General features: G+C 39.2%; 3 protein-coding genes across 4 annotated transcripts in view; all 3 read left to right on the top strand.

The window, feature by feature from the left end:
- Positions 1-27,295, top strand: part of Rab5 (RAS oncogene family member Rab5) — an 87,359-nt gene that overhangs the window by 17,494 nt on the left and 42,570 nt on the right. The gene's annotated exons all lie outside the window — the stretch shown is intronic.
- Positions 3,758-16,627, top strand: LOC141445688 (uncharacterized; the record flags this gene model as incomplete). The annotated part of the gene is given in 2 exon segments (XM_074111577.1): positions 3,758-4,347; positions 16,622-16,627. Coding segments are annotated over 2 exon segments (596 nt in total), but the record flags the coding sequence as incomplete, so codon positions are not given.
- Positions 16,494-27,086, top strand: LOC141445687 (conserved oligomeric Golgi complex subunit 1-like). Its single transcript, XM_074111576.1, has 6 exons — positions 16,494-16,779; positions 16,963-17,127; positions 17,700-17,845; positions 18,463-18,617; positions 19,102-19,330; positions 27,070-27,086. Exons 1-6 carry the CDS (start codon positions 16,643-16,645, stop codon positions 27,084-27,086), a joined length of 849 nt encoding a protein of 282 aa, XP_073967677.1. The 5' UTR covers positions 16,494-16,642.

The raw sequence follows: 27,295 nt of genomic DNA, 5'->3' as shown, positions 1-27,295 counted from the left end.
TTTTTTCCTCTAAAAGACTAAATATATATAGAGATACACAATCAAAAACTGAGCGTTTTACACACTGTTATTTTCTTCTTGCTTAGTGACTAATACGAGTACAACACCTTTTTTTTCAATAGCGACTGGTTATTTTAAAGTAATACAGAGAATCATAAAATCTTTCGAGTCAAGTTCGAATTAAACTGCATATCCTGTGCATGGTTTAAAGTTTATGCTGATTAATTTGATATTCTTTTATTGTTATTAAAATGTACATTAATACTGATAAATAATGAAAGACTTTTAAATTACATGTTTTTTTCTAAAATGTTTACTGCATTTACTACACTTAATTACACTTTCTTTAATTTCATTTGTCTTTTAATACAAAATTACCTACGACAAAACCAATGTTGTTTCCTTTCACAACAAACTTTTGCATCAGTAAACGATGCAAAGCTTGAAAAAATGTCGTCAAACCCAGTTGCAATGATTTTTTTTGGTAGTAAAAGCAATGCTATGGAACTATTGAAACTACTTTATTTTGGTTTTCTCTGTAATAAAGTACTCGAAAACCTAGAAATAATGAGCTTTAGTGGTTCATTATAACTAATTTTCAAAAGAAGATGCAAAAAATAGATGTCACCATTTTTTATTGCTTCTGAAAAATGGAGTTTTGGCTTTTACTTTTTTTGTAGGTTTTCCGAACCGGTGGTAGACTTTTTTTTACATTCATAAGTGCATGTTACAGCCTGAATTTAATAAAGATATTTTGACTGACTGACTACATTTCACACTGAATGGGTCGATATCTTAAAGCTAAAATGCCAAAATCGCCATAGGTGTGCCCTATAAAATTTGAGTTTTGCCCTCGATTTCCCTAGGATTCCATCATCAGATCTTGACTTAGTTACAATGGGACGACCTCAAAAGAATACTCTTTCAAATAAAAAAGAATTTTGAAAATTAGTCCACAATTGACTGAGTAATCGGTGAACATACATAAAAAAATACAAACATTGGAACATAGAACCTCCTCCTTTTTTTGAAGTTGGTTAAAAAAAAAGACTATTTTTTATTTAATCAATTTGTTAATTTTTTTCGCATGACCACTCACAGAATTCTTTACTCTGTTTCCAGCACGTGACGTCATGTCACTACTTCTAACGATCGTTTACAAATTACATTAAACATTACTGCTACGAAATAAGGTGTTAATTTCAATGAATGTTGTTACTGTTGTCGGTAAAAATAGATGTCTACGTAACACAACGCCGCTCGGACGTTTTTAGAGGAACTTTTGTTAAGCGTTTGGGAGTCTAGTTGTTTTATTGTACGTTAATGACAATAACAACGTATCGGGTTAGGCCACGTATTACAAACTAAGCCGTCGGAATCGGCGTTTACGATATACTGTTTACATCTTTATTTTGTAAATTACGACATCGGCTGCAACATGACCATAAAACTTACAATACGAACACCGAACGCGCTTATCACGTTTCAAGTTTTCGTTCGAGTCTGAAGTTTTTCGAACCAGTGGTACCGTGCGGACCGGTAGTAACGCTGCGCTCGGCCGCATTTTCTCGAAACTCGCGCGGCGCGGCGCGGCGGCTCTCTCGATCGCAAAGCGCCGCTCGCTGTCTATATAATATACCACGCCACGCGCCATATAAATCTGCCTAAAAGTTCATTACTTAATACTCAGTTTTGTTTGACGCATTTTTGAGATACATTTTTTATGCGACGTCTTTACGTTCTCCCGGATTGTGTTGGAATCGCTTAACCTTATAGTGCCTATTCAATTATTGGAATTATACCTTTATAGTTTTTGTGGTACTAGTCGGGGCAATGAAGTTTTAGGCAGTTAGGCGGCGGAAGGTATAGTTCGCGCGGGGAGTAGGTACTTAATTTTACTTCGGAAATCGCATCTTCTATGGCCCTCGCTTTTTCTACAAACTTATCAACATCAACAATGCTATTACTAGGTAACCGTTTCCTGACACTTCGAACAGACCGTAAATATATTCATTTGATTTTTTCAGCTTGGAAATTTGTAATGAAAGTTTAGAAAGTTCATTGTTCGCTATATACAATTCAGGTTTTTAGGGTTCTCTTATAGTTACGGAACCCTTATAGTTCGCCCTATCTGTCTGTCCATCCGCAGCTTTGCTCAGGGACTATCAATGCTAGAAATCCGTACTTAATTTTGCAGTAATATATTATGTAAATTAATGCCGACAAAATGGTACAATAAAAAATTTAAAATATTTTTCTTTGAGTACCATACGTAAAGTGAGAATGTTTTTTTTCTCATCCAACCTTGTAGTGTGGGGTGTCGTTGGATATAGTCTAAGGAGGTGGCAGGGTTTTTTAAAACGTTCTTGGAAACGGAATAATTCTCAAGAAAACTTAACCGTTATAGTTTTTCTCGTAAGTTCGATATACCTACTACTATTCTGATTTTTTCACCCACCAGTTTACATTTTAGGGGGGGGGGGACGCTCGATTTTAATGAAAATTTGCACTTTAAAGTTGAATATTTTGCAAACGAATCACTGAATCGAAAAATCGTTTCAGCAAGCCCCTAATGGTTTTAAAGACCTATGAGACTGAGAGGTGACAGGATTTTTTAAAACGATCATGGAAACGGTTAGATTAATTTTTATGTGTTGTAGAGTGGTCTGCCTGCTCTCAATGGTTGCAACTTGCAACTTTGAGATATAGCGCATGAAAAAGGCTTCATTGTTGCGAAAAAAAAACGATAACAGAAATGGTCAGTTTTAGTACCTACATATTCAAAGTATGGCGTCTCCTCATGTGAAACGAATCGGTCTGCCTGCTCTCAGTGGTTGTCTGGTTGTATTTCGGAGCTATGACGCGCGCAAGTCGCTATGTTGTTGTGAAAAAAAATACCGGCCAAGAGCGTGTCGGACACGCCCGAAATAGGGTTCCGTAGCCTTTACGAAAAAAATGAAGTACTTAATATTTTTGTAAGGATTTCATATTTTGTACGGAATATTCCAAGTTTAAGTATATTTTATACCTTAGGCTGGTATTTACTCATAGACTTCTAATAATTCTCAAGCAAACTTAGCCGTTATAGTTTTCCTTGTAAGTTTGATGTACTTACTACCATCCTGAATTTTTCACCGGTTTAGATTTTAGAGGGCGGGGGGGGGGGGGCAGACGCTCGATTTTAATGAAAATTTGCACTAAAGTTGAATATTCGCAAACTAATCACTGAATGGGAAATCGTTTTAGCAACCACCTAATGGTTTTAAGAGACCTATCCAAAGATACCCCAAGAAAAAAAATCACCCCCACTTTACGTCTATGGGAGGTACAGTCAGCGTCATTTAGTACGTAGGAGTCACGATCACCAAATACTTGGAAACATACAAAATAGTCATTACCAGTGACTCAGTCAAAGCGGTCAAATTGTTCGAGACATCCATCGTGTACAAATATACCGGATCCGTACACAATACGAAATCCTTAGAAAAATATTAAGTACTTGATTTTTTCGTAATGGCTCCGGAAGCCTTTCTTGGGCGTGTCCGATACGCTCTTGGCCGGTTTTTATCGGTAGAATATAAGTCAATGTAGCCAAACTTTTTACTTAACCAAACTGTATTGAGCCATGTATGAGTTGGTGGTTTTAAACGTGTTATTTTTATGAGGTACAGTGAGGCTTTACGATATGTTCAAAGAAACTCATTCATTACAATAGAGTTTTGAAATAAATAACAATTAAATAACAACCATCCGTTGTCTCCGCTTTACTCCACTGCCTCCGTTCCGCTCCACTACCTCCACTCCGCTGCCTCCGCTCCACTCTACTACCTCCGCTCCGCTGCTTCTGCTCCACTCTGCTGCCTCCGCTCCGCTCCGTTGCCTCCGCTCCGCTCCGTTGCCTCCGCTCCGCTCCGTTGCCTCCGCTCCGCTCCGTTGCTTCCGCTCCGCTCCGTTGTCTCCGCTCTGCTCTGCTGCCTCCACTTTACTCCACTGCCTCCGCTCCACCCCACTACCTCCGCTACGTTGTCTCCGCTCCACTCCACTGCCAACGCTCCACTCCGCAGCCTCCGCCCCGCCACCTCCTTTCCGCAGCCTCCGATCCGCAACCTCCACTCCGCAGCCTTCACTCCGCAACCTCCGCTCCGCTCCACAGCCTTCGCTCCGCAACCTCCGCTCCGCCCCGCAACCTCCGCTCCGCTCCACAGCTTCCGCTCCGCAACCTCCGCTCCACTCCGCAGCCTCCACTCCGCAACCTTCGCTCCGCTCAGCAGCCTCTGCTCCACAACCTCTGCTCCGCTCCGCAGCCTCCGCTCCGCAACCTCCGCTCCGCTCCGCAGCCTCCGCTTCGCAACCTCCGCTTCGCCCCGCAACCTCCGCTCCACTCCGCAGCCTTCGCTCTGCATCATCATCCTCATCCTCATCCCGTAAAATGAAGCAATGGAGTGCCGAAAAAGTTTCTCGATGAGGGCTACGGCATAGATGTCGCTAGCGTCACTGCTTAAGTGGCTAAATAAGAAACAAACAAGCTGAGATATGAGGTGCATAGGGGAAATTCGTGTCGGTACCGTTAACCATCAGTGGTGTAGCGGTATAGCACGCGGTACGGAATACCGAGGACCTGGGTTCGATTCCCAGTGATGGTCTTATTTTTCTGGTTTTTCTGTGCATCTATATTTCAGTTTGTATTTTCAATTTAGGTTTTACGGGATGACCGTAAAAGTAAAAAAAAAAGATTCCAAAAAACCAATCTTAACCATTTTAATGACTGTAGTTTTTGATTGCCTTGACTTGAGGTTTGATTTTTTCACAGCTTTCGGGACTATTTACCTGAGTTTAGGGTTTTAATTTCAACTCGATACCTATACTCCGCGCGTTTACGAGATAAACGGACGGGCAGCAAAGTAATCCTTTAACGGTTCCCTTTTTATCCTCTTGAGGTACGGAACCCTAAAAAACATTTGTTCCGACGCTTTTCAAATTTCGACCTATTTACTTGAAAATATGGGGATGAAAGTTCTTAAGGAATTCCAAACAAATTTACTATCAGTATATTTATTACAAATATGTGTAGCTATGCTTACTAAAAATGCAGTCTTAAGTATACTTAATCCTTACCCTCCTAACTTACTATAAAGGACGTAAGGTGTCAAGAGCTCAATATGAAGAATTAGTCCTTTTGTGTTGGCAGGGTAGAATACATGTCGTATTGCTAAAATGTGGCTATCCGCAAAATATTGTATGTTTTACCAAAGAACATCGGATGGATGGAAGAACAAAAAAAAATAGTTTATATGTGGCGTTATCTGGGAAAAGGTACCTTGTTGTCGGTATTGAGTTATTGATATCCCCATAATCTACATATATTTAGCTATCGAACCATGTAAGAAACATGCATGTAGGTTTAATAGATATTTTTTTTTTTAAATGTTGAAGCTCAAAAGCCAGAAAAGGTGATTATGAGAAAATTGAATTCAAACTTATACACCCAATAAAAGTACGTTATTGTTGGAAGTTACATAGATGACATGCTATTTGAGGAGTAGATTGTACGGGCTTTCAGGTTTCAAGAACAATTTTGTAATTGGACAACGGTTTCCTATAGTTTACCTTGCAAAGTGCATAAAGTAAAAAAAAAGGTTTGATGGATTTTTTACAGTTTTTTCTATTTATAGTATATTTCCATAGGATTTTATCGAAGGAAAAAATATTATGCGTAATTGGACACTAAATAAGAACTACTCCGTTTTGAATTAACGTTGTTTATTATATAAAAAAATACTTTAACAAAAATAACTTTGTTGTTTACAAATGTAATTAAACAGTCAAAATCAACAAACTTTTATATTTAGTACGCTAAAACATAGCCAAATGAGACCAAATTAACTCACCAAATCTTAAAAAACTAGTTTTTTCAGTCTCAAAATACAAGGTAAAGTTTAGTAAAAAGTTGGTACAATCACTATATATTTTCTAAAAGGTACCTTATCGTCGGTTGTAAAATATTTAGTGATTATGAAGTGATATCATTTGAAAACGACTAGTAACTTACGATTAATTTTAATAGTCTTAATTTAAGAATACTGTAGTATTAAAACTCTTACCAAAAACCTATAATTTTGTCTCAACACACTAAATGATTAACGTATTTGAAAAGGTACCTTATTGTCGGACGTAAAATGTTTAGTGACATAGTTAAGAATAAGATCTAAAAAAATGCTTTTGATTTGTAGTTGTAACTATTAATCGTTATTATTATCACTATAAATCAACCTCTAAAGACCAGCAGGTGGTAGGACCTTGTGCAAGGTCCGCCCGGATTGCTACCACCATCTTGCTCGCTAATCCTGCCGTGAATAGCAGTGCTTGCATTGTTGTGTTTCGGCGTGGAGAGTAAGACAGCCGGTGAAATTACTGGCATTTGAGGTATCCCATCTTAGGCCTCTAGGTTGGCAACGCATCTGCAATCCCCTGGTGTTGCAGGTGTCTAAGGGCGGTGGTAATCTCTTACCATCAGGTGACCCACTTGCTCGTTTGCCATCCAGTCAAATAAAAAAAAGACAAATTGGCGTAAATCGTCAATAAGGGCCTTATCACACTAGCGATTCGCGGGAGAGTTGAAAGCGAGGCAAGCGTGCAGTGAATTCGCTGCGAGCGTATAACGATTTCGCCGCAAGCGCGCAACGATGTCGCTGCTGCGAGCGCATGGCGAGTTCGCTGCTTTAGCGCCAAAAACGCCATATTGTAGACTTTCGTATAATAAATAGGGCGTCTTCGGCGCTAACGCAGCGAACTCGCAGCGACATCATTGCGCGCTCGCGGCGATATCGTTTCATGCTCGCGGTGAAATCGTTACGCGCTCGAAGCGAACTCGCTGCGCGCTCACCTCGCTTTCAACTCGCCCGCAAATCGCTAGTGTAATAAGGGCCAAACTGGCTACCGCCTAAGGGTGGCCAGTTATTGATGATTTACCTTACTGTAATTAAACGCATTTTATGATGATTCTTGACGTTTTTTACGCGCCGACCAGCACCGCAATGGGCCCGCGTGGGAACTAATGCCCAAGCTCTCTCATTCTGAGAGGAGGCCTGTGCCCAGCAGTGGGACGTATAGGCTAGGATGATGATGATGATGATAACGCGCCAACAAAGTACCGACGTCCGACACGTCTTCCAAACCGATACCGAGCGCACAGAAAGCATTCAAGAGCTGCACCGACAATAAGGTACCTTTCTTACTAAACTTTAAGGGATGTTTTAACTCATACAAAATCGATTTAAAAACTTGTGTCTCTGTCAAATTACAATTTAGACCCTGCTTATTAATATAGAGTTAAAAAAGAAAAATGTTTTTTTTGACATTTTACTTCAAGCGCGATTATCTCGGAAACTAGAACCGACAACAAGGTACCTTTTACCAGATAACGCCACAATATCTATAGCAATGTAATAAAAATAGGTTATTTCGGTAAACCGTAGAAGTTTTTATGTAAGTACCTACAATATTGGCAGAATAGGTATCCTAAATAAATTAAATACTTCCCGAAGATACTATTCCACGCGGACGAAGTCGCGGGAAAAAGCTAGTAATTACATATTACATACGATTTAACAATCGAATGTTCAGAGACAAATACTTTAAAAGGAAATATTTTAGTGTAAGTAATCTTTAACTAATAAGGTTTCAAATGATTAAAACAATAAACTTTAATTTATAAAACATTCATTTGTATTTATTTCCTAAAAACTCGAAAATCAATCATATTCTAGGAATTTGTCGCTCGTACAAAGTTACATAATTTTCCGTGAAATCCGACCGCCGGCAGGTCATTGCTCGGCTCGGTGGCCGTGAGTCCGCGAGCAAGCGCCAACTTGTCAGTGGGCGCGCGAGAAATTGAGGTTCCTACCCTGCCTACGGTACTATTCAATGGAAAAAATCAATTGTGTAAACAAATGTGGTGACTGACATTGACACTTGACTGACGACCGGCTGACTGACTGACTGACGTTGGCTCTAGTGATGTGAAAGCTCTTTAAGATACTTCAATCAGCAGTAAATAATTATTTTGAATTTACTCATATTTCATTATTTAATGTTTTCCCTAAGTTTAATTTTTAAAAATGGCGAATCACGTATTCTCTTAGTCCTGTTCAAGAGTCATTCACAATGTTTCCATGTCCCTTTTAACTTAAAATGTTTAATAGCATTTTCACTAAGTTTTAGAATTAGGTATATCTTCAAATATATATACCTAAAGTTTTTTCCATACAAACTTACACTCCCCTTTATACCCCTTTAAGGGTAGAATTTTTAAAATGGTGAAAAATTGTATATCCACATATTTTTGACGTATATTTTCCCAAGGTTTATGATGGAGTATTTTAGAATTGAAAGGGTCAGTTAAAATATGGATTAATTTAGATTTTTTTGCTGCTTAAGTAGCGTAGTAGAAAAAGGCAACCTGAGATATGTGTGCATAGGAGAAATTTGTATCTTGACTCCTGTCCAACGGTGGTGTAGGGGTTATAGTACGCAGTATGGATTGCTGAAAACCTAGGTTCGATTCCCAGCGCTGGTCTCTTTTTCTGGTTTTTCTGTGCATCCATGTCTCAGTTTGTATTTTCGATATAATTTAGAAGAGGCATTTTTAAATTTACATAAGACAGGGAAATGAGAGTAGACACAGGGAAGTGATTCAAAATGATTTTTTGGTCCAACAATGGACTCCACAGTAAATATGTTACTAGTAAATAGAAATCTACATAATTTCTACTATAATACTCTTTTATCGTCCAACTAGTGTTTACCCACGGCTTCGCACACGAAAATCATTAGGTCCAGCAGCTGAAATACCGGGATTTTTAAAAATTGCCGTGGGAATTCCCGAAAATTAAATCGTTGTTTTCATTGACATTACATTAAAAACAATCATGGTCAAATTTCATGACTTTTGAAATTTTATCCCTATCTCGTGGGAATATCGGGATAAAAAGTATCCTATGTTGTAATCCAGGTAATTTAACTTTTCGCCAAATTTCATCCAAATCCGTCCAGCCGTTTCAGCGTGAAGAAGTAACAAACATATTCACTCACTCACTCACAAACTTTCACATTTATAATATTAGTAGGATTAAGGATAGTAGGATAGGATTAGAAACCTTCATTAAATAGTGTAACTTAACACAAATAATTAATATCTACGAATAAATTAATTTGCAGAGCCAGCCATAATTATCGGTAGGTAAGGTTGGTTCAGTCAAATAATTAATTTTGTTGGTACAGCACTAAATTTCCAGAGACTAGACCGACCATAGACCAACTTCGGTGAGGAAAAAATTATCATGTCAATTTGACAAATATAACGGATTTTCATCTTCCAAATAATTCTATAAAATAAACATATTTACACGATTATTTAATGATAAAATGATTGTTAAAAACAGTGGTGAGCTCATTGAGATGTGAATATGATCGGGATTGGCGTTCAAATGTAAGTAACTATGGAGTAATCGTGAAAAAATGCTTTGTTTACACAATTGATTTTTTCCATTGAATACTACTTTACATCCTTTTGTAAATAAATAATGCTTTCTAAAAGTATCGCGATTAATACATGAAATAACTAATTAGGTACCTAATAATTCGTGCAAGTTTGTAGTCATATATTTATTGTAATTTAAAATAATAATGCATAAATACATAGACAGATACATTTATGTAGGTTTAAATAAAAATATATGATTAACGATTACATTTATTTACAACATCTAAGCCATACCTACATACCCTATAGTACTAGGGTTTTGCGATAGTCAGCCTTGTGTGTCTTACGCACACATTGACGCGTGTACAGACGTCGTCGTGCCTATGTAGATTCAAGAACGCGTATTTTGTATGGCGTGGCCGCCCTGTGTCGCCGTTGTACGTTCACGACGCCGTAACGTGCACCGCGCGGCACCGTGGCCCATCGGGCGCCGCGCCATTTTACGTTGATGACGCCGCAATGTGGACATGTGGCCGGCAGGGCTACTACGAAACTCGAAGTTCGTATCGTACAGTCAAAGGCAAAGATATCGACACGGCCAAAGTTGCAAAAATAGTATACACGTTCTTTATGAAGTTAACATTAAGGCCGTGTATACATATTTTTGCAACTTTGGGCCGTGTCGATATCTTTGCCCTTGACTGTACTAGACATGGGTAATCTCAACTCCGCGAAGTGATCTGACTCACTAGATCCAGCTCCGGTGTCGGTACCGAATCCGCTTATTGAATCCGACTCCTTTATTGACTCCGGTTCTTTCGAGCGATTATTAATTTATCTATGGCCGATCCGCCCCGGCTCGGTTCGGTCGGTCGGTGTCGGTACGGTACTGAACTGAACTGACTGAACTGAAGTACAGATTTGTGAGAGAGAGAAAGATTCGTTCGTTAGTCCAAGTCCGAGTACCGAACCGAACCGACCAACCAAACATAGATAATAAGATCCAAGTCCAAGATCCGATCCGCAGGGCTACTACGAAACTCCAAATCGAAGTTCGTGTCGTGCGGTCCCTCTGTCTCTTATACTATTTAATACGAGAGCGAGAGGGACGGTACGATACGAACTTCGAGTTTCGTAGTAGCCCTGCCCATCCGATCCGAGCCGAGCGAGAGCAAAAGCAGGCGGACGGAGCGAGTCAGTGTGAGTGAGCGTGACGGCGATCACGAGCGAGGCGAGCCGCTCGATCCAGTCGGAGTTAGTAACTCCGGAGTCAATAAGATTTGAAAGGACTCATTAAGGGATTCGGATCCGCTTGAGGATCTGACTCTTTTGAATCTTCAGATCCGGATTTACCCACCTCTATTTCGTACCGTCCCTCTCACTCTCGTATCTATATATATAAAGGCAAAAGTGATTGACTGATGTATCAACGCACAGCCCAAACCGCTGGTTCTAGGGATTTCAAATTTAGCACGTAGGTTCCTTTTATGGTCTAGGGGTGCACTAAGAAAGGATTTTTTAAAATTCACCCTCTAAGGGGGTGAAATGGGGTCCAAAGTTAGTATGGGGAACAAGATTAGTTAGACTATTTTATTCGAAACTTCACAGGAGTACTCTTAACAACAAATAAGTAAACACGTGTTTCAGGTTTTTTGAGAATTCAACCCCTGAAAGGGGGTAATGTGGTGACAAAGTCAATCGAAAATCAGTCGTTGATATTTCACGCACAGCCCAAACCACTGGACCTAGAGACTTGAAATTTTGTACATAGATACCTTATACAATGTAGGCATCCACTAAGGAAGGATTTTTTGGAAATTCTAACGGTAACGGGAAAAAACGGGATTTATATATTCGATTCCGAGTGACCCTATCTCAGTAACTGTACTAACTAAACTTCAAATTTGATTCACAAGTAGGTATTACATTAATTAAAACATAGATTTCAGGATTTTTGGAAATTCCCAAGGGATAAGGAAAAAACGGGATTTATATATTCAGTTTAACTGAATTCTATGAACTATAATTACTAGACTCTTCAAATTTAGCATAGAAGTAGGTGATTATAATAGTAAACAACAGTTTTAAGGAATTTGGGAAATTCCCACGGGATAAGGAAAAAACGGGATTTATATTCAGTTTAGCGGGATCGATTTTTCATTTTACTGGTCCTAGAAAACTAATATTTTGCATATAGGTTCCTTGAGGAGTGTAGGGGAACACTACAAAGGATTTCCCGAAGTTCTGACGGGAACGGGAAAATGGGATTTTTCGTTTTACTAATCGCAGAAGGCAGCAACTGGGCATGTAAGTTGCTTGAGAAGTGAAGAGAACCATTAAGAAATAATTTTCCGAAATTCCCACGGGAAAGGGAAAAAAACAGGATCTTTCATTTTAATGGTCCTAGAAAGCTGAAATTCGGCATGTAGGTTGCTTGGGATTGTAGAAGAGCATTAAGAAAGGACTTTCCAAAATTCCAACGGGAACGGGAAAATACGGTATTTTTCGTTTTACTGATCGTAGAAAACTCAAATTTGGCATTTAGGATCCTTGGGGAAGAGTGTAGGGAGCACTACAAAAGGATTTCCCAAAATTTTGACGTTAACGGGAAAAAACAGGGTTTATCGTTAGTATTATTGCAATTTACATTAAACAGCATTAGTATTATTGTGGAACCATTAAGAGATAATTTGCCGAAATTCTCACGGGAAAGGGAAAAAATGGGACTTTTCGTTTTACTGGTAGAAAGCTAAAATTCGGCAATGTATAGGAGCACTGAGAGAGGACTGTCCAAAATTCACACGAGAACAGGGAAAAACGGGATTTTTTTTTACTGGTCGTAGATAGCTGAAACTTGGCAAGTATGTTCCTTGGAGAGTGTAAGGGAGCATTAATAGAGCATTTCCCGAAATTCTTATGGTAACGGAAAAAAAACAGGATTTTGGGTTTTAGTGGTTGTAGAAAGCTAAAATTTCAAAACACAAATGTATATACTGCACGTACGCTGCAAAAATCTCTTTAACCGACTTCAAAAAAATGAGGAGGTTATGCATTCCGCTATATGTATTTATTTATGTTTGTTCACCGATTTCTCGCTTAATTGTGGACCGATTTTTTAAATAATTTTTTATTCGAAATAAAATATACTCCTCCCCATTGTCACCAAATCAGAATCTGATGACGGAATCTCAGGGAAATCGAGGGCAACCCTCAAATTTTGTAGGCACGCATAACGTTTTTTATATAATTATCTCGATTTATTTAAGTATTTGCGTCTGACTGACATCATCTCATGTTGATGAGCTGATGATGGAAGGTTAAACTCCTTAACGGTTAGAGGTAACGAGTTAGAAGAAGTTTCTTTAAACATCATATGCACGTACAGGTAGACCTTTAGTTGTATTCTTTCTGGTTATTCAGGTGAGCTGATGAGGGAAGGTATAACTCCTTAACGGTTAGGAGGACACATTAAGTACCTACACCAAACCAATCAACTCATTACGTAACAAAATTTATCAATACCTGTAAAACAGTATACTGTGACAGGACAGGCTGACAGACTGAATTTGGCACACATGTAGATAAAGTATCATAGGAGTGCACTAAGTAAGGTCTTTTCGAAATTCCATGGGAAAAGGAAATATTTAACTTTTTCTGCTTCTTGGTTGTTTGGGGAATCTCTGGAAAAACAGAGTGGATTTAAAAAAAACTATTAGTAAAAGCTTTTTAAAAATCGATACCCGAAATAATAGAAGCCTGTTTCAATTCAATCGCGGACAGTGTGGTTTTCTCTTGAATTTACTTATTCCTATCCCGCGGGAACAATCCTATGCCGCGTAGGTACGAAGTCGCGGGCAAAAGAAGCACGTGGGTTTTCTAAAATTACACCCCTGACCTAAAGATGTGAAACAGGGGTACAAAGTTTAACGAATTATGATCATCTAGGTGTTTTTTAAATTCAAAAATTTGCAAATATAATCCTCCGAAAAATCAATTAAAATACGAAAAAAAAGATCATAGAAAGTAAATGATCTGTGTTACCCAAAATTAACCGCGAGCGAAGCCGCGGGCAACAGCTAGTTAAATAATATAAGCTTCAGCGGGACGGTACGATACGAACTTCGATTTTCGAGTTTCGTAGTAGCCCAGCGGGCCCTTCAGTCCCAAAGTAAGCAAGTTTATGCTATGGGTACCTAACCTACTAAGCATCGAATAACAAACATTCAACATAATTTTAAACATTTAACATTATACATACATACTTAAATTAGTACATTACTGCAGAGGCCATGAAGTAAGGGATCGATGGACGAGTTCGGGGTAGACGGCCGAGTCGTAGACGAGGCCGGATAGAACGAGTCCAGCAATCAATCCCTGTTCTGGCCGAGGTTTGTATAGTGCTTTTCTCAAACAATGTGAGGAAATATTTCATCCATCCATCCATCCATCCATCCATCGCATCGCATCGCATCGCATCGCATCGCATCGCATCGCATCGCATCGCATCGCATCGCATCGCATCGCATCGCATCGCTTCACATCGCATCGCTTGGCTTCGCATGGCATCGCATCGCTGCGCTTCGCATCGCATCGCATCGCATCGCATCGCTTCGCATCGCTTGGCATCGCTTCGCATCGCTTCGCATCGCTTCGCATCGCTTCGCATCGCTTCGCATCGCTTCGCATCGCTTCGCATCGCTTCGCATCGCTTCGCATCGCTTCGCATCGCTTCGCATCGCTTCGCATCGCTTCGCATCGCTTCGCATCGCTTCGCATCGCTTCGCATCGCTTCGCATCGCTTCGCATCGCTTCGCATCGCTTCGCATCGCTTCGCATCGCTTCGCATCGCTTCGCATCGCATCGCTTCGCATCGCATCGCATCTCATCGCTTTGCTTCGCATCGCATCGCTTCGCATCGCATCGCATCGCTTCGCTTCGCATCGCATCGCTTCGCTTCGCATCGCATCGCATCGCATCGCTTCGCATCGCATCGCTTCGCATCGCATCGCATCGCATCGCTTCGCATCGCATCGCATCGCATCGCATCGCATCGCAGTATCGCAAATGCTTACAGAGTAGTGGTGGTTGGCTGTTCGTAATTTTTCCTTTGTCAGTTTAATGTTAGTAAGCAAAATTAAAAAGTTAGAGCAGCGGACAATAATGGATTTTCATACATACTTCATGGCCTAGGCCAAGAAGTTATGTAGGGAGGTGGTAGGGTAGGGAGCCATAAATGAGAAACTTCATGTCTCCATTTCGTGACATTAACGCATACATTTCCGAGCATGTTTGAGAAATAGTACATTACTGCAGAGGCCATGAAGTAAGGGATTGATGGACGAGATCGGGGTAGACGGATAGAACGAGTCCAGCAATCCCTGTTCTGGCCGAGGCTTGTATAGTGCTTTTCTCAAACAATGTGAGGAAATATTTCATCCATCCATCCATCCATCCATCGCATCGCATCGCATCGCATCGCATCGCATCGCTTCGCATCGCTTCGCATCGCTTCGCATCGCTTCGCATCGCTTGGCATCGCTTGGCATCGCTTGGCATCGCTTGGCATCGCTTGGCATCGCTTGGCATCGCTTGGCATCGCTTGGCATCGCTTGGCATCGCTTGGCATCGCTTGGCATCGCTTGGCATCGCTTGGCATCGCTTGGCATCGCTTGGCATCGCTTGGCATCGCTTGGCATCGCTTGGCATCGCTTGGGATCGCTTGGCATCGCTTGGCATCGCTTGGCATCGCTTGGCATCGCTTGGCATCGCTTGGCATCGCTTGGCATCGCTTGGCATCGCTTGGCATCGCTTGGCATCGCTTGGCATCGCTTGGCATCGCTTGGCATCGCTTGGCATCGCTTGGCATCGCTTGGCATCGCTTGGATCGCTTGGCATCGCTTGGGATCGCTTGGCATCGCTTGGCATCGCTTGGCATCGCTTGGCATCGCTTGGCATCGCTTGGCATCGCTTGGCATCGCTTGGCATCGCTTGGCTTCGCATCGCTTCGCATCGCTTCGCTTCGCATCGCATCGCATCGCTTCGCATCACATCGCATCGCATCGCATCGCATCGCTTCGCATCGCATCGCTTCGCATCGCTTCGCATCGCTTCGCATCGCTTCGCATCGCTTCGCATCGCATCGCATCGCTTCGCATCGCATCGCATCGCATCGCATCGCATCGCATCGCATCGTATCGCATCGCATCGCATCGCATCGCATCGCATCGCATCGCATCGCATCGCATCGCAGTATCGCATTTGCTTACAGAGTAGTGGTGGTTGGCTGTTCGTAATTTTTCCTTTGTCAGTTTAATGTTAGTAAGCAAAATCAAAAAGTTAGAGCAGCGGACAATAATGGATTTTCATACATACTTCATGGCCTAGGCCAAGAAGTTATGTAGGGAGGTGGTAGGGAGCCATAAATGAGAAACTTCATGTCTCCATTTCGTGACATTAACGCATACATTTCCGAGCATGTTTAAGAAAACATCTATTATGCACCCAAGACTCGAGAACAGATATTCGTATTTCTCATACAAATATCTACCCCTATAAATTTCATCTTGATACCTCCACGCGTTCCTGAGAAAAAGCGTCTTAACAGAAAGACAGACGGACAGAAGGACAAAAAGTGATCCTACAAGGGTTCCGTTTTTCCTTTTGAGGTACGGAACCCTAAAAACGACGAGGAATGCGCGTATTGCGCGTGCATACTCGCTCGATAAATGAGGATAATCTGCCATTTAACGTTACCCAAGCTTACCGGTAAATAGTAATACCGTTAAAATGATTTAACGATACTTTTGAATTAACGTTAATTTAATGAATAGCTGATAACGTTACCATTTTTTTTACCGGTAAAAAGTTGTATAAGTAACGGTAAATCGTTTAACGTTAATTATCATTTAACGTTAAATCGGTTTGACAGTTGGTAACGTTACCACTTTTTAACGGTATTTAAAGCCCTGGAAAAAACGTGATTTAGATCAAGTGACAGTGACAGTGACAGTACATTAGACGGAACAACAGACAGATAGGTACCTTAGAGATTGCGTTTGTGTATGGTATTTTGTGTTTTGATTTGATATTTACTAAGTAAACGCTAAAAGTGCAATGAAATAATTGCAAATTTATTTTTAGCTTTAATCCTTACATCCCGCAATGTCGCAATCTAACTTGCTCGAAATAGTTCCTGAGCAACTTTTTCAAAATTATTTTATCAGTGACGTAGACCATGTACAGAAAAAATTGCAATATGAAATTGAGAGAAAAAGGGAAGAACTACGTGCTATGGTCGGGTAAGTTATAAAAAACAAACTATAAAAAATAATCACATTGGAGTGCATAGTCGTTCTCTATCCAGGTTACAAAAATTAGATGACTTCACTATCTTCTCATCAAAACAGTCGTAGCCTTTTGTGGTCTTTATAAGGGCTCTCCACACTACTGTTGTTGTTATGAAAAACTAAAATATATTTCAGGGAGAGATACCGGGACCTGATTCATGCAGCAGACACAATAGAAGAAATGAAGACCACAACGGACAGTACTTTAAATCACATCAGTGGTATGATGGCTGCCTGCAGAAGTCTTCATGACACACATCTGGTGGGATTCAAAGTTGATAAACCTCCTCAGTCATCTAGGTACACTTTAATCATAAATTTGAAACATTGCAAATTGTTTTTTTTTTAATAGGTAATGTTTTAAACTTTTGTTTGTTTTTGCTCTTTATTGTACAAAAAGGAAATACAGAAAGGTTATGCAAAAAAAGTGTTAAGTACAAAGGCAGACTAGCACATAACATAACATTTGGTATTTTGAATATCAAATTTTTAATAAAAAAAACATTTATGTCCCCTTAAGGGGCAATAGCTGAATTTTCTCAAGTCACTTGAGGTGTTAACAGAATTAGTTATTGCTGTACATCACTGTATCTGTGTCCATATTATATATTTAATAGACATTGGGTTTGGTTAGCTAAAGTTTTAGTGCTTATTGTTGACATCAATATGTATGTTTTTTCAACAAAAAAAAAAACTGCAACTGTTTTGCAAATAATTTCCTTATCCCTTTCCCATGGGAACTGTGCAGTTTTCTGGGATAAAAACTATCCCACCAAAATAAATGGTGTCAGCAGTTTAAGCATGAAGAAGAAACTTTAGCATTTATAATATTAGTAGGAATGGAGACATAAACCATATTTTTAAATTTCTAGTTTTAACAATACAAATCCAATAACCAGCATATCTGTGCAAGTGAAGATGTTAATGGAAATACCTGAGAAGATTTGGACATGCATTGAGGTGGAGGACTTTGTTGAGGCTACCAGACTGTTTATTATGTCTAGGCATATTAATACAGGTAAGTTATTACTTTATCCTCTAAGTAGAAGTGGTGCATTGATAAATTTTATGAAACAGATATTGTATTGTAAACTCTTTATAAATATATCTGTGATGCCATCTCTGTTTGTTTTGTCCAAATAAACAGAGACAGCATCACATTTATCTGTCACATAAAATTTATCAAAGACTGGTAAGACAGGCCCTTTAAAGACTTTTGGTCCACAAAATACATAAAACCAAGACAAAGCCAGGCCCTAGGGCCACAAAATGGCTCACCAAGGCATTTGAATTTGCTTGCCAATGTGTTGATCGGTCAGCTGGTCAATAGCGCAACTAATTTTTGTAGTTATGAACCTCTAAGTTGTGGCCTGGTGGTACCATCAGCCAAATATGTGGTCTACCACCCTAAAGTTGAAAATCGTTTGCATGTCATAAAACAATTATGTCAATAGACATGTCTGTCAACTTGAAATATCGACTTTAGCAACATATTCACTTGATAGGAACTTGTTTAAAATTGGTAGACCACTTATTTGGCTGATGGTACCTCAGACATAAAAAAATTTGCCCCTCTAGAAAATCTTTTGAATACCCTTAGCTTAGTTTAGTTTGAAAATAAATATTATTTCTCAGGTCTCCAACTGCAAATAGGGGGCAAGAATGTAAAACCAGGAATGCAGTCTCTGCAGCGTCTAGTTCAGATGCATTGGAGTTCAATCTCCAATTTCAACCACACCATAATTGATGTCTGTCGGGAGAAGCTACAGGATGTAGATATTAGTGTGGAGGTGTGTTTAGTTTTTCTGTACACAAAGTTATCTCCCAGTTAAAGAAAAATCTGTGAAAAACATTATACTATTTTGGAAAGAAGGTTAAAATAAATATAGTTCTATTAAACACCATGTCTATCAACATAATGGTGCACAGTGTTGTATAATAGACGGCATGAAAGAAGAAATTTAAATATCCTAAAACCATATTTCCCTCTTGCTTGTTCGAGACAAATCTGAGCAAGAGATATATGATTTTGGGTTGCAGCAGAATGTGTAGATTTATATACAAACTTTTACATACGTTAACATAACTAACACTGGGACATACAAGGTGGCTTATCTGACTTAATGCCTGAATAGAGGGTTTAAAGTCAGTCAGAGACTTTGTTGTCTTTATTGTGCTGCTAGTGCTAGTCAACATATTATTACATTATATTTTTGTAAATTCATATGGAATCAGATTTATTTTTTAATAATTTGATCAATGTTATTTTTACAGGTTGCCAGCTCATGCCTTACAAGTCTCTACATTCTAGACTCACAAAGCATGGTTGAGTTATTAAACACATTCATAGGTCTTCATAGTAAAAGCAGTCTCGAATCGAATCTTCAGTTTGAATTGAGTCTCATATTAGAGGGAGATGTAAAAGCTCAGATAAAGGAGAAGATTGTGAATTCTGTTAAAATTGTGCTTAAAACCGTTGTCTTGGTGTATGCTTGTTTTGTGGGTAAGTTTTGAAATATCTTTTCAGCATTATTCAAGTTTTTATTATGTACATTAAATTCATGGCGTGACATTGAATATTTGGACACACTCGATTTTAATGAAAATTTGTACTTTAAAGGTGAATATTTCGCAAAGAAATCACTGAATCGAAAAATCGTCTTAGCAACCCCCTAATGGTTTTAATTTAAAAGACCCCACACTAAGGGTTGAATGAGAAAAAACCCCTACCATGTCTATGGGAGGTACCAAAAAAAAAATATTTTATTTTATTTTTTCATTTGTCAGCATAGTTTACATATATATTCGTGCAAAATTACAGTTTTCTAGCATTGATAGTCCCTGAGCAAAGCCGCGGACGGACAGAATAAACATGGTGAAACATGGTGAATGCGCAGTACCTAGCTAGTTCATTTTGGCGAGAGTAAAATCTATTTTATTTTTTAATTAATTGGTACTACAGAAAAGTCATTTTTTTTCCATTGACTAGTATAATCTTATTCCTGTCGATAAAAAAACAGCCACTTTAAAAAATTTCATCCATCAAATAAAATAAAGTTTGACCTTGGTGCGCAAGCGCGTTTGTCGTTTTCCACATATAATCTCGTGGCTCTGTATAATTCTGTGTCGAGTTGACTAAAATGTCGTATCCATTATTGGTTCTAGAACTATTTTAATTTTTACTCCAAAAGTCGCCAGAATAACCATTTTTGTCGTCAAAAACTTTTTTTTGCACAGATTTAAGAAAAGTCGTCATTTCTAGGACAAAATCACTAAACTGGCAACATTGATATTGATAGCCGCTGCGGGCCCGTCGCGGGTCCGACCCGCTCTCTGTGTGAATACAACGAAGCAGTGGCGTAGCGTGGATTAATGTAGACGTGGGCGAAGTCTTATCAGCGAGGCCCCTTTCTATGATCGCATCGTATTTAAAGAGACCTCGTAAGGCCCTTTTAAATGCGAGGCCGTGGGCGAGGGCCCACGCCTAGCTACGCCACTGACGAACCGCGCGGCTCACGCGGCGGACACGACCCGACCCGCGCACGCTTTCTGTGTGTGGCCCTTTATAGTCAAACCTACTTTCATCTCTGACCTATAAAGTAGGTATATCGATATCACCGTAGCTGTGCTGCGCCCATCACTTTATCTTTAGCTAATATCGCTTTAGTGCTTACGATTCCTGAAGAAGAGACATGTAGCAATAATTTTAAGTCGTGTTGAATTGAAACGTATTCACATAGAGCTCATTTTACAATGTTATACGTTTAAAAAAATTTACACCTATTGGTAAATAGCGAAACTAACTTGACAATCTTGACATTCTTGTCAAATTAGTTCCGCTAGTGAGGGTGATGTGGCGCTACGTAGCTTCAAAATGGACTCTCAGCGATATATATAAGTATAACGTTAAAGCGCGGGAAACGTTCGGTCGTTTGGTTGTGTTTTTTAATTATTTTTATAAATTTTGTGAAAATTGATATTTTTCGTTCACAAGAGCTGATTATTTGGGTAGTGTAAATAATAATACAAGTATTATATGTAAATTTGTATATTTTTGTAAATTATTAGTGTAAATACTGGACATATAAGGGTAAGTTTTTTGTAATCTCTGTAAGTACTTCAGGTAACTCCTCATGGAGTTACCTGAAGACCCAGGGGGACTGCCCCAGACATAGGACACAATGTAACTATTGTAGATGGATCAAGCACTGATGGCTCTTGTAGCCAGGATAATATTAACCGCAGGAAACGACACTCTGTAAAAACATGTCGCCACTGCAACAAAAAAAGTCAAGACAACGTCATGGCGAGGCTTAATAATAAAAGAAGATGATTGTGTTTGTAATTTTGATGAAAGCCGTCAAAGAATGCATAATATATTCGCTAAACCACCCCCAAGCCACAGCCACAACACATCACTCCTTCTGCAACTAATGATTCAGTACCAGCACCAGCTCAATCATTGACTAACTCGACATCCACAGCTCCTCAACCAGTAGGCAGAATGATGTACCAGAAATCAGATGTAGCCCCATTTAATGTACATGTACAACGATTGCAAATCTCAGAAAATGACAATGTCTCTCTACACCCAGTAGTGTTTGGGAAATTTCTAAGGAAAAATAATATTTCCCAAATTGTTAATGGGAGCCTGAAACGCATTGGAAGAAATAGAGTGACTATTTCTTTCAGCGATTTTCAGTCTGCCAATAACTTTTTGACCAACCCTGCCCTGTCAGCATCCAACTACAAGACATTCATCCCGACTTTCTCTGTCACCCGGTTGGGAATTGTACGAGGCGTTCCCTCCGAGTGGTCAGAGGAAGAAGTCTTAGAGAATATCTCTGTTCCTATAGGCTGTGGACCGATATTAAAAGTTAGACGACTAAAAAGGAAAGCTATTGAGTCAGGTGTCAGTGAGTTAAAACCTATAGAGTCAGTGGTACTTACCTTTGATGGCCAAGTTTTGCCCAAACGCATATTCATGTGCTATGCAGCACTACCTGTAGACCTATACATATATCCTACTATACAATGCTACAACTGTTGTCGCTTTGGGCACGTCAGAGGTCAGTGCCGCTCAACTCCCAGATGTTACAAATGTGGTCAGGGACATACTGGAGAAAAATGTGAAGTTGATGATGAGCATATACGATGTTGTCTGTGCAAAGGTTCTCACCTAGCTACTGATAAAAAATGTCTAGAATTTGAGAGACAAAAAAATATAAAGGAGACCATGGCTAAGAGCTGTGTGTCATATTTTGAAGCTAATAAACAACACCCTCCTATCTCAAAAATTTCATATGCTGATGCATTACTCAGTAATAACACTAATGGAACAGAAAAGGATTTCTCACACTCTAGTCCAACTACACCTTACTCACACACTAGCCCAACTACATCTTATAAGAAAACTATCTTTATGAAACCTCGCTCCCCACCCCAATCTAGATCTAAAGGATATGATGTGGCAGCGCATAATGCCTTGACAAGGGATTATGACATGCCCGTCACTAATAAAACTATTTATAAATCTAATGAGACCACTCAATCTGTGAAAGAAATAATTCTGTTGATCATTAAGTTACTGTCCCAATCTGGATTGGGTAGTAGTATCTCACCGTCCCACGCTGCCCCTATTATGAATTTTTTCACTCAACTCTTAACCGATAATGAACAGCCAATTTCAAATCCTTCAATGGAACTGTAGAAGTATAATTCCAAAGAAAGCTGATTTACTCTATTTAATAAATAAGTTTAATTTAAAAATTATAGCCTTGCAAGAAACTTGGTTAAAGCCTTCATCCAATTTCAAATATCAGGATTTTTCTTGTATAAGAGAGGACCGCTCTGATGGATTTGCCGGTGTTGCTTTGCTTGTAAAGCATGGCATTCCTTATTCACATATTCCTCTTCCTGCTCATAACAATGATATATCTATAATTGCTGTTTCCGTTAATAATATCTGTTTTGTCTCATTATATATCCCTCACCCTTCTTCAACTATTTATAATGAAGTAAATGACATATTGTTACTGCTTCCGAAGCCTCTTATTCTTCTTGGAGATTTGAATGCCCAACATCAATCTTGGGGTAGTTCCACCACCAATTCCTATGGCAATCTAGTCATTGATATGATGGACTCCCATAATCTTTGTATCCTAAATGATGGTTCTCCCACCCGACGAACTGCACCTGGAGAGGGAATAAGTTGCCCAGATGTTTCTATTTGTAGTCCAAATTTATTTTCTTCTTTATCCTGGAAGGTCTCTCCTCTTTCATTCGGAAGTGATCATTTCACTATTCTTCTGTCATTTCCGTTTAATAACTCTCCTACTCAAAAGAGCCCTCCTCGTTTAAAGTACAATTTGAGTAACGCTAACTGGGATACATTCAAGGAACATCTTGATCAAAAAATTTCCTCTCTTCCTTCAATCGAACACAGCGACGAAGCCACATGTGCAGCCGCTCTGGCAAAGATAATGGTCGAGACTGCTGATAATGTTTTTCCAGTGAAAAAGTAGGAGGAAACAACATTCCTTCTCCTCCATGGTGGGATTCGGAATGTACTGCAGCGGCCAAGAGGCGAAAGGAGGCTGAACTTGCTTACAGAGAATCTAGCACCAATGAAAACTTTGACTTTGTTTTGGAGGAAATAGACAAGAAAAAAGCTTTTTAAAAAAAAAGAAGTTTGAAGGTTGGAGAAACTTTTGCTTATCTGTATCTCCTAATACAAACCCTTCTGTGGTTTGGAATAATATTAAAAGATTTCGATCTGCTTTTAAAGAAGACTGTTCCTCCAACCTTCCTTCTACATTAGCAAATGATTTTCTGGATAAACTCGCTCCACCCACTGTTCCTGAGTTTATTCCTTTACCTCCAGTGCTGGACCTGAGCGGGCTTAATGGTCCATTCACACTACCAGAACTCAAAGGAGTCATTTCTAAAACTAAAGATTCAGCTCCTGGACCAGATGGTATACCATATTCATTCTTTACCCATCTAAATGATATTCCTCTTCTATACTTCCTAAAACTAATTAACAAAATTTGATATCTGGCGAGATTCCCGAAACTTGGAAATGTCAAGATGTTCTACCTTTCCTGAAACCAAAGAAGGAACCTTTTGATGTGTCTTCTTATCGGCCTGTAGCTCTGTCCACTGTCCTAATGAAACTTACGGAACATCTGGTCAAAAATCGCCTAGAGTGGTTTATTGAAACTAACAATATACTTAGCCAAAATCAATTTGGTTTTAGGCGTGGCAGAGTACCATTGATAATATAGCTGTTCTTATCACGGACATTAGACAAGCATTTTCCGATGGCAATACTTTGATTGCAGCATTATGGATGTCGGCATGTATCCGCTCACGTTCAGCATATCGTACGATTTCATGTATCCTATTCCATATCTGTGCCTGATCGCATATTGAGAACTTCATATTTAATCTATAAACATCGTATACCTTATCACTGGTGGCCTTATAATAAGCTATGTATAATGTCTAATGATAGTAGTATTGCCAAAATTAATGCTTTGTGAGAAGCGAGCGTATAGAGTCTTAGATAGCCAGTTCATACTCTTCGATCATGGGTCTTCATGACGGTTTATGACTGCCTAGTCAGGCAATACTGATTACTCATGAGCCAATTCATGAAACCATTTAGATATGAATTTCTTAATGGCATTTTACATGAATGGACATTTCAGCAGCGTACGATAATGTCATTATTTCTCGCCTCCATAAAAACTTCAAAATCTTAAAGTACCACTTTTGCTTTCAATTTATTATAAATATGCTATCAGGAAGGTGTATTAATCTTACTGTAGATGGCACTAAGAAATCTAGGCTTTTGTGGAGAGGGTTACCTCAAGGCTCGGTTTTAAGCCCGCTACTCTACAACATATACAGCCATGACCTAGAAGATACTTAGGTACAGAGGTTAAAGTTCTGCAATATGCCGATGACTTGCTTGTATATTGCTCACACCGAAATTCTGAAATGGCTTCAGTTTGCTTAACTGAATCCCTTAATCACCTGAAAAACTGGCTGGATGACAATGGCCTTGAGATTTCCCACTCTAAGAGCGTCGTGGTTCCTTTCGCCAGGACAAGGGTACCGCCTGTGGTTTCTGTCAATTTTGATGGCCACCCCATTCCAACGAAAAGCTTTACACGTTTCCTTGGTGTTGTGTTGGATTTTAAACTTACTGGTGTTCCCACTGCGACTATACTGTAACTAAGTGCGAACGACTTTTAAACATGATACGATGTCTTTCAGGTGTCTGGTGGGGTGCTCATCCATTTTCGCTTAGACTCCTATACAACGCTTTGATTAGAAGTAGCATCGATTATGGCACATTCTTATTAATCCCGGGTCAAGTTAATGGCTTTAAACGTTTAGATGCTGTCCAGTCCAAAGCTCTACGCCTGATCTGTGGTGCAATGAAATCAAGCCCTATAAATTGCCTACAAGTCGAATGTGTGGAACCACCTTTACATTTAAGACGTCAATATTTGTCAGATAAGTTTTTATTTCGCTGCTTTCAAAATTCCAATCATCCCCTACGATCAAGCCTTCCACTATTAAATAACTCTTTGACATCATCTAGTTATTGGTCGCATAAAATAACTCCGTGCCTTGTGAAAAGCTACCAAAGGTACAGGTCCCTACAATCTCCAACCTATCACTATCCTGAATATCCCCTTTTCTGTGATAATTTCTCTGCCCTTACTTTATCTCCTGATGTTCATCTCAATTTAGGAGTAACCAAAAATGATATGGACCCTAACGTTAATTTCAATTCTATTAAAGACGATCGGTGGCATAGCTGGCATCATATATACTCTGATTCTTCCAAACATGCGTCTTTTGGCCATGTGGGGGTTGGGGTGTACCATGCTCAATACAAAATTAGTCAGAAAATTAAACTCCCTCCTGAAACGTCAGTATTTACGGGAGAATGCTTTGGATTACTTAAAGCCGTGGAATATATCTTACTTGCCAAACTCAGAAAAACTTTGATTATAACTGATTCAAAAAGCGCTCTTCAAGCTCTTAGTAAATTCCCATTTAACTGCAAAGTAATATTCCCTGTCATTATCAAATTAAGAACTCTCCTTGCCAATTGTTCTGATTTGGGGTACTCAGTGTCTTTTGGTTGGGTTCCAAGTCACTGTGATATTTCTGGTAATGTAATTGCTGATCGGCTAGCCAATGAAGCTGTTAAAGATGGTGATCTTTTTCCATATAAGAATTACAGTCATGATCTGGCCGCTCTCGCTGGTTCATCTCTTAGAGAGAGCTGGAGAGAGAAGTGGATTGAAAGTTGCCAGATCAAGGGCAAATATTATTATTCTATTCAACCTAGCATTCCGTGTAAACCTTGGTTTGGCAAATTTAAATTTGGTAAGAGAGCTACCTGCTGCCTTATCCGTATGAGACTGGGTCATGTTTGTACTCCCGCCAGCCTTGCTAAATTTAAACTGATCGAGTCTGATGTTTGTGAGTGTGGCTTGGGCATTGCAGACACTAATCATATATTTCTCTCATGTCCTCTCCATGACAACTCCTTCCTTTATGAACAGCTTACATCCTACAAGGTCCCATTACCTACATCCATCTCTGTCCTTTTAGCCTCTAATGACATAACTATATATAACTTATTGAACATATTTATAAATAATAATGATATTAAAATTTAAATATGTATTCCTCATCTCACTAAATTTAATTTATCATGTGTACCTATGTAAAATACTTATCTTTATTTCTTTCGTTTTAATCCCATGTAATCTTCTCCTGTTGAATTCCGTTTTCCGTATTCCAAATTCCCGTATTTTCTATTGATTTCGTTTCCTTACCTTTACGCGTCTGTGGCGGATGCGCAAGCCGCGCGAGCCAGAAAAAAAAAAAAAAAAAAAAAAAAAAATAACGTTGATTTAAAGTTCTAATTATGTGCCGATTTCAAAAGTTATTACCTTTTTCGAATAGAAGCTAATGAAAATAACCAATAAGCGCCAAATTTTCAAAGTGTGTGTCCAATGCGCATGTGCGCAATTTCCGGCGACACGGGTTTCGGGTTTCGTACAAGTTGAAGCTTTGGCAGTTCGCATTTGTTTTTTCCTGTTCCGTGGGGTATAAGTTTTAATTGAAGAAAATGCCTAATAAAATGATGATAAAAAATTTTATTTTTTTTTAAAGTTGTGAAAGAACTAAATTATAATTTCATTATTACAGAAAACAATGGGGTGTAGTCCTGACAAAACTGAAGGACTTATTCGTAAAGAATTCTAAAGTCTGGTGGAAATAGTCAATTCAGTGATCCCGCTGCTTTAAAACTATTGCCCCCTGTCATCGCAAACTATAGGTTAGTATTTAACACTTTTTTCTAACACTTAAGACTTAGCATTTGATTATGACAGGGTAAGACGACGCACAATATGATCTATTAAAAACCTAAATG

Source organism: Choristoneura fumiferana, chromosome 3 (assembly GCF_025370935.1).
Source record: "Choristoneura fumiferana chromosome 3, NRCan_CFum_1, whole genome shotgun sequence".
Taxonomy (NCBI): Eukaryota; Metazoa; Arthropoda; class Insecta; order Lepidoptera; family Tortricidae; genus Choristoneura; species Choristoneura fumiferana.
The sequence above is the reverse complement of the archived record's forward strand: the minus strand, read 5'-3'. Positions and strand labels throughout refer to the sequence as shown.

Bases quoted from the DNA above. Each gene is read 5' to 3' on its own strand.
- LOC141445687 (XM_074111576.1), top strand. From the start codon at position 16,643: ATGTCGCAATCTAACTTGCTCGAAATAGTTCCTGAGCAACTTTTTCAA. The intron at 16,780-16,962 runs GTAAGTTATAAA...AATATATTTCAG, and splicing joins GAACTACGTGCTATGGTCGG to GGAGAGATACCGGGACCTGA. The intron at 18,618-19,101 runs GTGTGTTTAGTT...TTATTTTTACAG, and splicing joins ATGTAGATATTAGTGTGGAG to GTTGCCAGCTCATGCCTTAC.